Source organism: Notothenia rossii (assembly GCF_949606895.1).
Source record: "Notothenia rossii genome assembly, chromosome: 1".
NCBI classification, from domain to species: Eukaryota; Metazoa; Chordata; class Actinopteri; order Perciformes; family Nototheniidae; genus Notothenia; species Notothenia rossii.
The window spans coordinates 92,737,067-92,753,955 of record NC_136912.1 but is presented as its reverse complement, the minus strand read 5'-3'; the positions used below and the strand labels follow the sequence as shown (position 1 = coordinate 92,753,955).

The 16,889-nt window shown below is 43.5% G+C and overlaps 1 protein-coding gene across 1 annotated transcript in view; it reads left to right on the top strand.

The window, feature by feature from the left end:
• Window positions 1-16,889, top strand: part of obscna (obscurin, cytoskeletal calmodulin and titin-interacting RhoGEF a) — an 89,257-nt gene that overhangs the window by 23,224 nt on the left and 49,144 nt on the right. The window contains exons 22-44 of the mRNA XM_079650988.1: window positions 305-668; window positions 2,338-2,616; window positions 4,040-4,297; window positions 4,403-4,669; window positions 6,268-6,534; window positions 6,658-6,924; window positions 7,446-7,712; window positions 7,847-8,113; window positions 8,393-8,659; window positions 8,806-9,072; window positions 9,333-9,599; window positions 9,726-9,992; window positions 10,119-10,385; window positions 10,598-10,864; window positions 11,012-11,278; window positions 11,499-11,765; window positions 11,913-12,179; window positions 12,404-12,670; window positions 12,889-13,155; window positions 13,498-15,831; window positions 15,913-15,985; window positions 16,087-16,181; window positions 16,530-16,642. Of these exons, the coding sequence (XP_079507114.1) occupies window positions 305-668; window positions 2,338-2,616; window positions 4,040-4,297; window positions 4,403-4,669; window positions 6,268-6,534; window positions 6,658-6,924; window positions 7,446-7,712; window positions 7,847-8,113; window positions 8,393-8,659; window positions 8,806-9,072; window positions 9,333-9,599; window positions 9,726-9,992; window positions 10,119-10,385; window positions 10,598-10,864; window positions 11,012-11,278; window positions 11,499-11,765; window positions 11,913-12,179; window positions 12,404-12,670; window positions 12,889-13,155; window positions 13,498-15,831; window positions 15,913-15,985; window positions 16,087-16,181; window positions 16,530-16,642 (7,788 nt within the window). The remainder of the gene's footprint in view (window positions 1-304; window positions 669-2,337; window positions 2,617-4,039; window positions 4,298-4,402; window positions 4,670-6,267; window positions 6,535-6,657; window positions 6,925-7,445; window positions 7,713-7,846; window positions 8,114-8,392; window positions 8,660-8,805; window positions 9,073-9,332; window positions 9,600-9,725; window positions 9,993-10,118; window positions 10,386-10,597; window positions 10,865-11,011; window positions 11,279-11,498; window positions 11,766-11,912; window positions 12,180-12,403; window positions 12,671-12,888; window positions 13,156-13,497; window positions 15,832-15,912; window positions 15,986-16,086; window positions 16,182-16,529; window positions 16,643-16,889) is intronic.

The following is a 16,889-nucleotide window of genomic DNA, read 5'->3' as shown; positions in this document are numbered from 1 at the left end:
AAAAAAAAAAAGATTAAAAAAAAAAGGTTATTTAAAATTGTTTTTAAAAATCGCGGTAGATTTTGTCAGTCTCACGACGGTATTGAGACATTTATTTGACGCGATATTGGATATATCGTTACATCCCTAGTAGAGACACTTTATAGTAATATGAAAATGAGCAGAATAGGGCCCCTTTAAGTGCTGTAACATGCATAATGTGACTGCATTAGCTCAATGCGAAAGGAAATTAAAACATGGAAACATGTCCAACAGTAGAGACATTAAATATATGAACCTGAACATGAGCCCCTTCAAATGGTAGGAGAACGACATCTATGATAATCACATCATCACATTATCACTTTATTTTAGATTTAACTTCCCTTACGTCCCGTCTACTTTCCTCCCGTCTCCAGCGGCAGCGTCCGTTTTCTTCGAGAAGGAGCTGGAGAGCCAGGCGGTGATGGAGGGGAAACCTGTGCTGCTGTCCTGCCAGGTGTCCAGCGCCAACGTCCCCGTCACCTGGAAGAAAGATAACGCTGTTCTGGAGGAAGAAGGGCGGTACATCGTGAAGAAGAACGGCCCCACACACACTCTGGAGATCAAGAAGCTGCTGCTGGAGGACGCAGGAGAATACTGCTGCATCTCCAGAGGAAAGAAGACCTCCGCCAAGATCATCGTCAGGGGTAGGTGGAGAATCATTTTCAGAGTTGGACAGTTCATTTACTCAAGTACAATTTCAGGAACTAAATACTGTATACTTTGACTACACAATGTTTTCACTGCAAATATTGTACTTTTTACTCCTCTACAAATTCAAAGGCTTTTACTGTAATTTGCACAAAAGTGTTTGGCAATAAAAACAATAAACTCTGACGTCCCGGAGTGTAAAATGAATATACTTAAGACATCAAAAGAAATAACAATACGGTGTTTCCCACAGATCTTAAATACTTACTTGTATTTCTATATACTTGGGGGGGTGGTGGTAGCGGGGGGGGGGGGGGGGGGGGGGGGGTTGAGGTGACGTGCAACAACATTAACATTAACCTTAACCGTCGCTTGTTAGCAGACCCTTCACGTGATGGCAGAGCAGACCACATCACAAGGCAGACCACATCATGTAGACAGCCAGTCACCCTGTGTGAGGCAGACCACATCATGTAGACAGCCAGTCACCCTGTGTGAGGCCGGCCACATCATAGACAGCCAGTCACCCTGTGTGAGGCAGGCCACATCATAGACAGCCAGTCACCCTGTGTGAGGCAGGCCACATCATAGACAGCCAGTCACCCTGTGTGAGGCAGACCACATCATGTAGACAGCCAGTCACCCTGTGTGAGGCAGACCACATCATGTAGACAGCCAGTCACCCTGTGTGAGGCCGGCCACATCATAGACAGCCAGTCACCCTGTGTGAGGCAGGCCACATCATAGACAGCCAGTCACCCTGTGTGAGGCAGGCCACATCATAGACAGCCAGTCACCCTGTGTGAGGCAGACCACATCACGTGGACAGCCAGTCACCCTGTGTGAGGCAGGCCACTTAACAGGCCAGGCCATCGGGAACCCCCCCGGTCCTCCCGATTGCCAGTCCGGGACTGGGTGCAGGAGGCGTAGAGCGAGGGATCATTGTCCACAAGTTAATCGATCGCAGATGGCGACATGGTCACGGACGAATACAAAAAAATATATATACGCAAAATATACTTGGGCGGCCGTTAATATACCTGGGCGGCCCGCCCAAGTATAGTCTATGTGTGGGAAACCCTGCAATAGTGCAAGACGAGATAACAAATAAAATACTGCAAGAGAAAGGTGACGCAATTGTGCAAATAAAATGCAGACATTTAACTAAATACATGTAGCAAATATCGTTCTTTATAATCCACTAGATTTATTTTATAACTTTTATTATACTTTTTTTTGTTTGTGTGTAAGGACAGAAGGTTTCTGTATTCTGAACAGACTGTAAAGCCCAGTGAGGACAAATGTGTAATTTGTGATATTGATTAATTGATTGATTGAATATTTAAAATAAGATGAATAAAACCAAATATAATCAACAAATAATTGATTGTGTATAATGTAAGAGAACTTTAACAATCCCTTGATTAAATCCAAGCTCCTCCAGCTCCAACATACATATTGAACACTTAGTATTAATTAATAATTACTTTTAACTCATGTGCAATGCTGGTTCTGGTTATTTCTTTAACCTAATCACTTTAATACCCACATATATATTTTATACTAACTCATTTAACCTACAAGGCCTTCTCATCTTAATTGTTGTAAACATTTCCCATTCCACCTCTAAAATGCAGCTGTATATAGCTCCCTCTTCCTCCTCAGAGCGCGTGCGGGTGGTCTCGGAGCTGCAGGGCATCACGGTGACGGCGGGCGAGGACGCCGTGTTCGAGTGCGAGCTGACCCACGCCGATGTGAGCGAGGGGGTGTGGTGGCTGGGCCAAAGCCCCCTGCAGAGGAACGAGATGAACCAGATGACGGTTCGAGGCCGGCAGCAGCGCCTGGTGCTCACCATGACGACGCCCGACGAGACCGGCATCGTGGCGTTCGTGATCGGGGAGGAGAAGACCTCCGCACGACTGCTGGTGGTTCCCAAAGCAACGGGTAAGTGAAGAGAGAAGATGGAGGGGTCATTCAGGGAAAAAGGAGAACAGAAATCATTGATTTTAGCAGTGGGGAAATATATATTGGAACAGCAAATTACACGGTACAGATAATAATAACATTAATACATGTTATTTATATAGCGCTTTTCCTTGTGCTCAAAACGCTTTACAAGCAAGTAAAGAAGATAAAGACAAGATGAAAGAATACACTATTATTTAAAGAGACCAGCACATTATACAAAATAATAAAATCACATTGGTACACATCTGAGGTATAACAAAGTAAGTAGCAGTTATACAAGTAAGTGGAACATTTAAAAGTAGGTAGCAGCCAGTAATAACATTAATAAAGAGCACACAGTATATTTCCCAATTGTATTTTACAACAGTCTTTTTACATTCTTAAGTAAAAAGTAAACAGCCAGTAACGGCCCGTCCACACAGCAGCTTTGAAAAAATCTTGAAAATCTTGGAGGTGGGCGTGTCTGAAAGCTTGGGGATTGTTTACGAGCAACGCGACCAACAACCAATCACATGAATCTCCCGCCCCCGACATACAAAGCAAAAAAACCCGAAGTAAACTGGATATAAAATCCCCAAACAGAAACCTACCAGTTTCACCCACTGTCTCTGCCACCTCCCTCCATGCCTGGTTCCTCCGGTTTGTATCCCAGTAAATAGTTCTGGTCGTAAAGAACCGGGTGGTTTGCTACCGTAATTTCTCGTTTGGAATATGAGGAAATTAACTGCGGTCTGGCTCTCCCAGCTTACACGCGGTTTGATTGGCGAGCGCTTGTGCTGTCAGATTTGCATAAACGGGATTTGATTGGCTGACGCTTCCAGCTCAGCTTCAAAAGTTGAACATTGCTCAACTTTTGAATACTGAAAATCCTGGAAATCCTGTAAATCTTCGCTTTGCTTCCCACAATGCAGTTCGGCGAAAAGCGAGGCAAAGTGACGTCAACCCCATTCAAAGTCAATGGGCAGAGAAGCGTTGGAAGATTTTTTAACGCTGCTGTGTGGACGGGCCGTAATAGAAATAGTAAAATAGTATATATTGCACATAATAACTGATAATTGCACAATATTGTTTTGGTGGTCTACCCGTGGTGGAAGAATTACCCAGTTATTTTGGTTAGTAAAGAAATGAGTCGTTCTTGTTCAGTGAATTATTAGAATCCAGTTTTCAGAGGATTGTAGTGATTAGTATAATATAAGCTTCCAAAGTGTAGTCTAGTGGAGTAAAGATAAAGTAGTAATAGTAGCAGCATAAATGAAGTACAGTACTGAAGAATATTTTAATGTTACTTCTACTTTACCTGAATACATTCCCTTCATTATACTCCACCACTAGAGGATGTCATTTCAGCTAAAATAATTTCCTGCGAACCAGAATTTCTAAAGTGACATTTTCATTTCAGTTTTGTTCGAGCAGAAGCCCAAAGACGTTGTGATCATGGAAGGAGAGTCGGCCACTCTGTCCTGCATGATCTCCGATTTCACCTCCCCGCTCACCTGGACGCGCAACCACATCCCGCTCAGAGACGGAGAAAAATACGAGATCCGTAAGGAGGGAAAAATCAACCTGCTGATAATCCGTGATGTGGATCCTCTGGATACCGGCACTTACTGCTGTGATACAGGAGATGACCAGAGCAGCGCCAAACTCACTGTAACAGGTAGAACTGCAAACATTTAGATGGTAAAAAAGAATAAACATATTTGCTTGAATGCCTCAACGCTTTGAAATTACACCAAATGTGTCTTTCTCCACTGTTTTCCAGAGCTTCCTCCTTTCTTCCAAGAGGAATTACAGAGTGTGGAGGCTGAGGAGGGAGGATCAGCCTCTCTGTACTGTGAGCTGTCCAAACTTGGAGTCCCGATTCAATGGTTGAAGAACAGGCTGCCACTGAGAGGCAGCAGGAAGTACGATATCAGGCAAGATGGCTGCCTCCTGCAGCTGCACATCAAGGATCTCAAGCCTGAAGACAGCGGCAGCTACACATGTCAAGCAGGAAGTGCAGAGACCACTGTGACTGTGACAGTGAAAGGTGAGTGCATTTGGAAATTATTTATTCCTCTGTGTTTGCTATGTTTACAATTTAAACACACATCATAATTGTGGGGGAAACTTCTGTGTAGCAATGCAGGAGGATTCACCGACTCAGGAAGGAGACACGGGGGGAGCTGGAGCTTTGATGTCAAACACTGATGGTTTATTTAGGAGCTTCGGCCGGAGAATTCACAAAAAAAATCCGGAGCCAGAGGTTCTGACTTCACGGTAGAGTTGCCACGTCAATTCTGACGAGCTTCTCTCTCGATAGACCTTTTAACTAGTTCAGAGAGAGTAATCAACATATTTGGGGGGATAGCCTAAACAGCTGGGAACACTGAATTACTTGCGTCTGACACTTACGGTACGTCCACACAGCTGCTTTGAAAAAATCTTGAAAATCTCGGAGGTGGGCCTGTCTGAAAGCTTGGGGATTTTTCACGAGCAACAACCAATCACATGAATCTCCCGCCCCCGACATACAAAACAAAAAACCCCGGGGATATATATAATCCCCAAATAGGCGAAAACCTACCAGTTTCACCCACTGTCTCTGCCACCTCCCTCCATGCCTGGTTCCTCCGGTTTGTATCCCGGTAAATAGTTCTGGTCGTAAAGAACCGGGTGATTTGCTACCGTAATTTCTCGTTTGGAATATGAGGAAATGAACTGCGGTCAGTCTCTCCCAGCTTGCACGCGGTTTGATTGGCTAGCGCTTGTGCTGTCAGATTTGCATAAACAGGATTTGATTGGCTGACGCTTCCAGCTCAGCTTCAAAAGTTGAACATTGCTCAACTTTTGAAAATCCTGGAAATCCTGGAAATCTTCGCTTTGCTTACCCACAATGCAGTTCGGCGAAAAGCGAGGCAAAGTGACGTCACCCCCATTCAAAGTCAATGGGCAGAGAAGCGTTGGAAGCGTTGGAAGATTTTTTTAAAGCTGCTGTGTGGACGTACCGTTATGGCCTAGAAGATTTCACACCTTGGAGTCCACAAGCCCCAAGAAGGAAGTGTTCCAGTGAACCCACAACAATAAACCATTTGTGACCGAGAGTTGCCCGGTCATAAACTGGTAACAACAACATATGGCTGAAGCAGCCCCTTCCTTAAGGGAGATAACAGACGTCAGGGTTGGTCATAAACGTCAAAGGGCAAAAGGTGGATATCTAGGAGAATTATTCCCGAACAATAATTACTGCAAATGTCACTTTATCCGAATCTCAGTCAGTAGAGAGTCATGATACTTCCTCTGGTCATGTGAGAATTCGGGAATTCGATTGAAGTCACCGACAGAAATCACCCAGACTGAATTAATGAAATGATTGCCTTTTGTTGCCAGTGCATGAAAAAAGAAATGAACAAGCTTGATTTGGACGACACAGCACTATTTCTTTGCACTGTTATTTTATTTCTAACTTCAAAAGGGATCATTTGAGACTCGTTAAACGTAAACTCATAAGGTCTGATGTCTTGTGCACATTTATTTTTCGTACTAAGGCATGTAAGGCCAGAACACAGACCCTTCCACTTTCCCAAATGACTTCCCAATGGATACGATGTTAAACTTAAATGCTTGTTGTTTGATTGTGTTCTCTAGAGCTGCCTCCATTCTTCAAGAAAGAATTAAAGCGTGCAGAAGCTGATGAGGGAGGATCAGCCTCTCTGTGTTGTGAGCTGTCTAAACCTGGAGTGTCAGTCCAATGGAAGAAGAACAGGCTGCCTCTGAGAGCTAACAGGAAGTACGAGATGAAACAAGATGGCTGCCTCCTGCAGCTGCAAATCAATGATCTCAAACCTGAAGACAGCGGCAGCTACTCGTGTCAGGCAGGAAGTGCAGAGACCTCTGCAACTGTGACAGTGAAAGGTGTGGATGTTTGGAAATAAATGATTAATTATAATATGAAGCAAACGCATTCTCACAAATTGTATTTTATTACAATAATTACAATTTCACTTTATTAGTCTGTTACCTTCATATCTTTCCCAGAGCTACCACCATTTTTCCAAGAAGAACTTCAGAATATAAAAGCTGAGGAGGGAGGATCAGCCTCTCTGAGTTGTGAGCTGTCTAAATCTGGAGTGTCAGTGCAATGGAAGAAGAACAGGCTGCCACTGAGAGCTAACAGGAAGTACGAGATGAAACAAGATGGCTGCCTCCTCCAGCTCCTTATTACAGAGCTTTCGACTGAAGACAGTGGCAGCTACTCATGTCAAACAGGAAGTGCGGAGACCACTGCAACTCTGACAGTGAAAGGTGTGTGCATTGGGACATTTTAAAGTTTTTTAATTTATCATCAAGCTCTTAAAGCTGGGGTCGTTAATTTCGGAGAAACCAGCTCGAGTGCGCTAGAATTTGAAAATACACAACCGGAAAGAATCTGCCACTTCCTTACAGAGCCCCTCCTCCAACACACACGAACGCGCACATGACCAATGAGGGCACGAGATAAGTTTGTGCACAGATGGAAAGCTGACAGGCAGGTAGGCCATCCAGTTATTTTAGCCGGGCCGGCTCAGATGATTGGTCGTGCTTTCTACAGCGCCACGGCTTCCACAGATGATATGTTTTTATGGATTTGTTGTCAAAGCACTTCAGATATTCATTGCTATCGGGATGTTTAGAGCATTCCATGGAATACAACAAAAAGTGTATCTCGAGCCGGTTTCTCAAACTTACCTACCCCACCTTTAAGTTGATAATGTCTTAAATGTAATGTATGTCCTGGTTAGACATCCCACTGTGCTACTCCCTAAATGTTCTTCTATTTTTCACAGAGATTCCAGTATTTTTCAAAGAAGATTTACAGAACATAAAGGCAGAGGAAGGAGGATCAGCCTCTCTGTGTTGTGAGCTGTCTAAACCTGGAGTGTCAGTGCAATGGAAGAAGAACAGGTTGCCACTGAGAGCTGGCACAAAGTATGAAATAAAACAAGATGGCTGCTTTCTTCAGCTCCTTATTAAAGATCTTTCACCTGAGGACAGTGGCAGCTACTCATGTCAAGCAGGAAGTGCAGAGACATCTGCGACAGTGAGAGTAAAAGGTGTGTACATTTGGATAATTCTGAGTATTAGTGCATTTTTGTCTTAAAACTGCCTTTTACTAAGTAACGTACCTCTCATATCAATCCGGTTCACATCACATTTACCTTTCTGTTTTTTTTTGTCGATATACCAGAGCTCCCTCCATTCTTTAAGGAAGACTTAAAAAGTGTGGAAGCTGATGAGGGAGGATCAGCCTCTCTGTGTTGTGAGCTGTCTAAACCTGGAGTGTCGGTGCAATGGAAGAAGAACAGGCTGCCTCTGAGAGCTAACAGGAAGTACGAGATGAAACAAGATGGCTGCCTCCTCCAGCTGCACATCAAGGATCTCAAACCTGAAGACAGTGGCAGCTACTCATGTGAAGCAGAAAATGCAGAGACCACTGCTTATGTGACAGTGAAAGGTGAATTCTGTTTACAGTTTGCCATTGTTTGCTCTGCATGCATGCAACCGCACAACAGAACAAGGGGTACTTTCTCAATATTGTCTGAAGTTTCAGGAATGTGTTATATTGTCATTATTGCAATTCCACCATCTACTTTAAAAGTTGGTCGGAAGCTTTGAAAATATATTCATTAGCAGAGTAAAGTGTTATGTTCGTTAGGTCTCAAGCATTTTTTGTATTCCACTTGAGATTGAAAACGTTTTTTTTTTTCAAATCCATACAATTTGTTTTTTGCAGAGATTGTACCATTCTTCAAGGAAGACTTAGAAAGTGTGGAGGTTGAGGAGGAAGGTACAGCTATACTGCGTTGTGAGCTGTCTAAACCTGGAGTGTCGGTGCAATGGAAGAAGAACAGGCTGCCACTGAGAGCTAACAGGAAGTACGAGATGAAACAAGATGGCTGCCTCCTGCAGCTGCACATCAATGATCTCAAACCTGAAGACAGCGGCAGCTACTCATGTCAAGCAGGAGGTGCAGAGACCTCTGCTACTGTGACAGTGAAAGGTGTGTGCATTTGGATAATTCATACTTTATTAGAACATTTTAGTTTTAAACTTCATGCATTTTATGCATAAAGGTTTCCTGCACTTCTTTAGATTACCTGGTTCCAATCACATTTACCTTTCTGTTTTTTCTGGCTGATTTCCCAGAGCTCCCTCCATTATTTGAGAAAGACTTAGAAAGTGTGGAGGCTGAGGAGGAAGGATCAGCCTCTCTGTGTTGTGAGCTGTCTAAACCTGGAGTGTCAGTGCAATGGAAGAAGAACAGGCTGCCTCTGAGAGCTAACAGGAAGTACGAGATGAAACAAGATGGCTGCCTCCTGCAGCTGCACATCAATGATCTCAAACCTGAAGACAGCGGCAGCTACTCGTGTGAAACAGGAAGTGCAGAGACCTCTGCGACTGTGACAGTGAAAGGTTTGTGCATTTGGCAATAAGAAATTCTGTGTCATGCATGCATTCAATACAATACCAAAATTTAAAGTATTCATTATTGTCTAAACTTTCCGGTGAGCTGCAGGCATAACAGTCCCATCCATCTGCATTTTAAATATTCAGACAGCTTCTGATACTAGCTTTTGATACTGTATGTATGATCGAAGACAACTTGGTCCCTTTTAATTTTGTTTTCATTCACGTTCCTATTAAACTAATGTTTTTCAAACCCTTTTTTCCAGAGCTTCCACCATTTTTCCAAGAAGAATTGCAAAGTGTGGAAGCTGAGGAGGGAGGATCAGCCTCACTGTGTTGTGAGCTGTCTAAACCTGGAGTGTCGGTGCAATGGAAGAAGAACAGGCTGCCACTGAGAGCTAACAGGAAGTATGAGATGAAACAAGATGGCTGCCTCCTGCAGCTGCACATCAAGGATCTCAAACCTGAAGACAGTGGTAGCTACTCATGTCAAGCAGGAGGTGCAGATACCTTTGCAACTGTGACAGTGAAAGGTTTGTACATCTTGACAATTCTTACTTTTTAAAAGAATATTTTAGACTTAAACTTCATGCATTTAAATGCATTTACCTGGTTCCAATCACGTTTACAATTCAGTTTGTTCTTGCCTATATTCCCAGAGCTCCCTCCATTCTTTGAGAAAGACTTGGAAAGTGTGGAAGCTGAGGAGGGAGGATCAGCCTCTCTGTGTTGTGAGCTGTCTAAACCTGGAGTGTCAGTGCAATGGAAGAAGAACAGGTTGCCACTGAGAGCTAACAGGAAGTATGAGATGAAACAAGATGGCTGCCTCCTGCAGCTGCACATCAAGGATCTCAAACCTGAAGACAGTGGTAGCTACTCATGTCAAGCAGGAGGTGCAGAGACCTCTGCTACTGTGACAGTGAAAGGTTTTTACATCTTGACAATTCTTACTTTTTAAAAGAATATTTTAGACTTAAACTTCATGCATTTAAATGTGTTTACCTGGTTCCAATCACGTTTACCATTCAGTTTGTTCTTGCCTATATTCCCAGAGCTCCCTCCATTCTTTGAGAAAGAATTGGAAAGTGTGGAAGCTGATGAGGGAGGATCAGCCTCTCTGTGTTGTGAGCTGTCTAAACCTGGAGTGTCGGTGCAATGGAAGAAGAACAGGCTCCCTCTGAGAGCTAACAGGAAGTACGAGATGAAACAAGATGGCTGCCTCCTCCAGCTGCACATCAAGGATCTCAAACCTGAAGACAGTGGTAGCTACTCATGTCAAGCAGGAAGTGCAGAGACCTCTGCTACTGTGACAGTGAAAGGTTTGTGCAATTGGCAATAAGACATTCTGTATCATGCATGCATTCAATAAAATACCAAAACTAAAAGTACTTTTTAAGCCTCTAGACTTTCTGGTGAGCTGCTAGTGTTACAGTCACAACCATCCATTGTATTGTATGTACAAAGAAAACTTGGTCCCCTTTCATTTTCCCATTACACTAACGTTTTTTCCAATCCTTACCTGTTTTTCCAGAGCTCCCACCATTTTTCCAACAAGAGTTGCAAAGCACAGAGGCTGAGGAGGGAGGATCAGCCTCTCTGTGTTGTGAGCTGTCTAAACCTGGAGTGTCAGTGCAATGGAAGAAGAACAGGCTGCCACTGAGAGCTAACAGGAAGTATGAGATGAAACAAGATGGCTGCCTCCTGCAGCTGCACATCAAGGATCTCAAACCTGAAGACAGCGGCAGCTACTCATGTCAAGCAGGAAGTGCAGAGACCTCTGCTACAGTGACAGTGAAAGGTGTGTGCATTTGGATAATTCATACTTTATTAGAACATTTTAGTTTTAAACTTCATGCATTTTATGCTTAAAGTTTTCCTGTACTTCTTTAGATTACCTGGTTCCAATCACATTCATCAATCTGTTTTTTCTTGCTGATTTTCCCAGATCTCCCTCCATTATTTGAGAAAGACTTAGAAAGTGTTGAAGCTGAGGAGGAAGGTACAGCTATACTTTGTTGTGAGCTTTCCAAACCTGGAGTGTCCGTCCAATGGAAGAAGAACAGGCTGCCACTGAGAGCTAACAGGAAGTACGAGATGAAACAAGATGGCTGCCTCCTGCAGCTGCATATTAAGGATCTCAAACCTGAAGACAGCGGCAGCTACTCGTGTCAAGCAGGAAGTTCAGTGACCACAGCAACAGTGACGATGAAAGGTGTGTGCAATTGGCAAACCTACATTCTGTATCATGCATGCATTCAATAAAATACCAAAACTATAAGTACTTTTTAAGCATCTAGAGTTTCTGGTGAGCTGCTAGTGTTACAGTCACAACCATCCATTGTATTGTATGTACAAAAAAAACTTGGTCCCTTTTCATTTGAGCATTTTCCCATTACACTAACGTTTTTTCCAATCCTTACCTGTTTTTCCAGAGCTTCCACCATTTTTCCAAGAAGAATTGCAAAGCACAGAAGCTGAGGAGGGAGGATCAGCCTCTCTGTGTTGTGAGCTGTCTAAACCTGGAGTGTCAGTGCAATGGAAGAAGAACAGGCTGCCACTGAGAGCTAACAGGAAGTACGAGATGAAACAAGATGGCTGCCTCCTGCAGCTGCACATCCAGGATCTCAAACCTGAAGACAGCGGCAGCTACTCATGTCAAGCAGGAAGTGCAGAGACCACTGCAACTGTGACAGTGAAAGGTTTGTGCATTTGGATAATTCATACTTTATTAGAACATTTTAGTTTTAAACTTCATGCATTTTATGCTTAAAGTTTTCCTGCACTTCTTTAGATTACCTGGTTCCAATCACATTCATCAATCTGTTTTTTATTGCTGATTTTCCCAGATCTCCCTCCATTCTTTGAGAAAGACTTAGAAAGTGTTGAAGCTGAGGAGGAAGGTACAGCTATACTTTGTTGTGAGCTTTCCAAACCTGGAGTGTCCGTCCAATGGAAGAAGAACAGGCTGCCACTGAGAGCTAACAGGAAGTACGAGATGAAACAAGATGGCTGCCTCCTTCAGCTGAACATTAAGGATCTCAAACCTGAAGACAGCGGCAGCTACTCATGTCAAGCAGGAAGTTCAGTGACCACAGCAACAGTGACACTGAAAGGTGTGCGCAATTGGCAAACATACATTCTGTATCATGCATGCATTCAATAAAATACCAAAACTAAAAATACTTTTTTAGCATCTACAGTAGACTTTCAAGTGAGCTGCTTGTGTTAAAGTCGCAACCATCCATTCTACTGTATGTACAAATAAAACTTGCTCCCCTTTCATTTGAGCATTTTCCCATTACTCTTAAGTGTTTCCAATCCTTACCTATTCTTCCAGAACTCCCACCATTCTTCCAAGAAGAGTTGCAAAGCACAGAGGCTGAGGAGGGAGGATCAGCCTCTCTTTGTTGTGTGCTGTCTAAACCTGGAGTGTCAGTGCAATGGAAGAAGAACAGGCTGCCACTGAGAGCTAACAGGAAGTACGAGATGAAACAAGATGGCTGCCTCCTGCAGCTGCACATCAAGGATCTCAAACCTGAAGACAGTGGCAGCTACTCGTGTGAAACAGGAAGTGCAGAGACCTCTGCTACTGTGACAGTGAAAGGTCTGTGCAATTGGCAATAAGACATTTTGTATCATGCATGCATTCAATAAAATACCAAACTAAAAATAATTTTTAAGCATCTAGACTTTCTGGTGAGCTGCTATTGTTACAGTCGCATCCATCCATTGTACAGTATGTACAACGAAAACTTGGTCCCCTTTCCTTTGAGCAGTTTCCAATTATACTAAAGTGTTTCCAATCCTTACCTATTCTTCCAGAGCTTCCACCATTCTTCCAAGAAGAATTGCAAAGCACAGAGGCTGACGAGGAAGGTACAGCTATACTCTGTTGTGAGCTGTCCAAACCTGGAGCGTCAGTGCAATGGAAGAAGAACAGGCTGCCACTGAGAGCTAACAGGAAGTACGAGATGAAACAAGATGGCTGCCTCCTGCAGCTGCACATCAAGGATCTCAAACCTGAAGACAGTGGTAGCTACTCATGTCAAGCTGGAAGTGCAGATACCTCTGCAACTGTGACAGTGAAAGGTGGGTGTGTCTTAATACCTAATTAGTAAGAGTGTATCTGCAAACAAAAATGAATTGTTCTGTGTTTGTGTACCTCAGTTTTGGGGGTTACGGTTATTTCTTAAGTTAAGGCATTCACATACTGGCATATTGTCTATAAGAAAAAAAGATAGGGTTGGGGTTATCATGTAAATGTTGTGAACAATGTTATGAACAATGTCTGTATTCAGTTTTACAAAGACAGCCTTTAGCGCTTCAGTCCATACCGTATGAATACATGTACCTACAACCTTTATTTCTCTCTCAAACCACCGCCACACACCAACAAGTTGCCAACCAATTATGTTTTGCAATCTCGTCTAGCTCTAGAACCAACTCCACCAAAAGTAGAGCCTCCCACTGTCCTTCCCCGGGCTAAGGGCACTGTTTCCAAACCAGCTTCTCCTCCAGACAACCAGAAGCCTGGACTCCCAGAAGCCAAACCTGTTCCTCCAGAGCCCAAAAAGAGAGCTGCTAGGAAAGCATCTATCACAAGTTTAGACAAAGATGTGGAGCCAATGTTTGACATTAAACAGGGCGTCCAACCTGCGAGATTGTTGGAAAAAGTTGTTGGTGTAACACAGAATGTAACACAACTTGAGAAAGACAATGAAGTGTACAAGAAGGTTGATGAGGCAATGAGACAACTGGAGAAGGATGATGGGGTTGACCGGGAGGTGGAAGAACAAGCAATGCCTTTGGAGACAGAGATGGGTGTATTCGTGGAGAAGAGACAACCAGGAACGCGTTCAGAGAAATTAGTTAAGGTTGAACACAATGTGGCTCAATCAGACACGGTTCTAGGAGACGCTGTATTTGACCAAAAGGAAAATGAAGTTGAACAGAGCTTAAAACAAGCAGGAAAGCCTTTGGAGACAACAAGTGAAGTTGAGAGGAAGGTACGCCATCCAGAAAAAGTCCTGTTGAAGAACATTGAGGATAAAAAACAGCCAGTGAAACCTATGGAGAAGTCTATTGGGGATGAAACACTTAACGTGCTAGAAGAGAAGTCTACAGGACAGAAGGTCAAAGTAGAAGACGATGAACTGTTCAAACCACCAGTTAGATCTAAAGCGAAGGTAGCAGTAGGAAAGGAACCACTTGGATATGATACAAAGGAGAGCATTGTCCAATCAGTTAAACCTACTGCAAATGACTCTGAGGACGACCAGAAACAAAGAGATTTGAAACAAGTGTCCACAGAGGCAGAGCAAGAGAATAATACACTTAAACTAGTGCCTTCTGTCGATCAGCTGGAGAAACAATCATTAGCACAACCAGTAAAGACTTTAGAAAAAGAAGCCCCTCCAAAACCACCCGCAAGGACTAAAAGCAAATCAAAGGGGGGAATGGAAAAGCAATCATCAAGGGACACGGAGACGGATCAAGACGAGCGTACGATGCCAAGTGTTGTGGTGAAAACAACAGACGATGATCGGCCAATGAAACAGTCTTGGAAAAAAGAGGTTGAAGAGAAACCAAGATTGGGGAGGAAACTATCTTCAGCTACAGACACTGAGATTGTTGAGAAGCTTAAGCAACCGGTGAATGGTGCGGAGAAGTTTGCAAACGCCAAGCAACCGATGAAACAACCAGTAAAACCAATGAGAAAGGATCCCGAACTGAACCAGGACATTAAACTGGCAGTCGAGCCGATAAGAAGGCAAGAGGGTCAACAAGCGACAAACGTTTCAGAAGGAATTCCTCTCCTCTACATTTCTGAAGATGAAACGTTCTCAGAGGCTTTGACCGAGGTACCATCGAACCACAGCATCGTCCAACCTCCTTTCTCTTTTGTTGATGGGTCAACCCAGCCTGCTACTCTTCCTCCAATTACAGTACCCCAGAAAGAACAACCACCAAATGAAGACTCCCAAGAAATGGACATCAGTGTTGAGGATGAACCCCAAATGCAAGAGGCTGCCGTCAGAATCCAGGCAGCCTTTAAGGGCTTCAAAACCCGCAGAGACATGCGACCCGTCTTCAAAGAGGTGTTTAAGAACCAGAGTGCAGATCTTCATGATACGGTCACGCTGGTGTGTGTTGCCGAAGGAAAAACAAGCATGGCGCGCTGGCTGAGAAACGGACAACAAATAATGAATGATCAGCGATGCCGTGTTGAGACCACAGATGATGGTGTTTGCACTCTGGTGATCAAGAACCTGACTCTGATCGACAGTGGGGTCTACACATGCGAGGTGGTGAATAAGTTTGGTATGACCTCATACAATGGAAACCTAACAGTAGTGCCGCCTCAGAAACCTGCTCCGATAAACCAGAAACCTGTTCACCCTCTGCTTGCCGCCATAACTCCTCTGCAAGTCGCACCGCCGAAGCCTGAGGCAGAAACACAGACTCAGGACCTTCCTCAGACTCAACATCTTTCTCAGACTCAGACTCAGGGTCTTCCCCAGACTCAGGGTCTTCCTCAGACTCAGGGTCTTCCTCAGACTCAGACTCAGACTCAGGACCTTCCTCAGACTCAGACTCTTGATCTTCCTCAGACTCAAACCGAGGTACCGTCATCAGGTATAGATGCTGAAAACTATGTAGAAAATGAGAGTGTCTCTCTGTGGGAGTCCTATAATCTGACGGAGCTGGACTCTCAGAGGAGACTACAGGAGAGGAGAGGATCCTCGCTTATTGCTGCCAGCTCCAGTGAGTAACACGTCTGTAATCACAACAAATGAGGAATTATTATGTTTGGATTTTATTAACATGAGTTTCTACCTCAATCAGTGTCCAGTCCTTCGGATTATGACACGGCTCCGGATATGTTGGAACCTGTTGATTCTGGTCCAGATGTGCCAAGGTCAGAGATCAGAAAGATTAGTTTTGTTATGTAAATTGTAATGCTAATCCTTTGCATTGTGCTATCGAAGATAGACAAACAATTTATGAATACTGTTTCAGAGAAGTGACAAAAGCAGTGGATCAAGCATCTCCAAAAGGTGATAAAGAACAGATGGCTCCTACACCAATTCCCAAGACTCGACTTAAGTTCAAAGGTCGGTAAAGTTGTCTGTATTTTCTAACTTTCAAACTTTTTTCAGTCTTTGTTTTCTCACTAAAACATAGAGTAGAAAGGTTTAGTACATTTAACTAAAGATCGTATCATTCAAAAACGGTTTTACACGCATTATAGTTTATGTAGAATTGCCTTTAACTTATCTGGAAATTCTCAGTTTAAGTTGAGAGCCTGGGAAAAAACTTTCAATCTGAAATGTTCAATTTGAAAGCAGTTTCTTAAGAAGTCTATAAATACATGCATTTTAACCTAACTAGTTTGTAATTGTTTATAACCTCACCAGCATATTTCATATCAGGTCATAGTGTCGTACGTCTCTAATTCATAGGTGGTCATGAAAGTAAGATGATGGCACCGTCTCCCAAACACCACCGCACTCACACACCTCTCACCAGCACCGTCTCTGGATCAGAGTCAGAGGGGGAGGAGGACAGACGAGAGGTACTTTCATATTTTACATTTTGCATGTGTGTTCTGTGTTAACAGTAGTATTAACCAGACCCTCCAGAAAAACGCGATTCTGCGATTGCAGAATTTACCGCATAATCAGCAAAATGGCGCAGATTTTTAAAAGGCCGCATATTTATCAAAAGGCCGCATAATCCCCGCATTTTTCCACACAAAGTTGAGGAGAATTTTTTTTAACTCGTCTTGACGTCATCAGCTCGCACATCACAGAATGTAAACA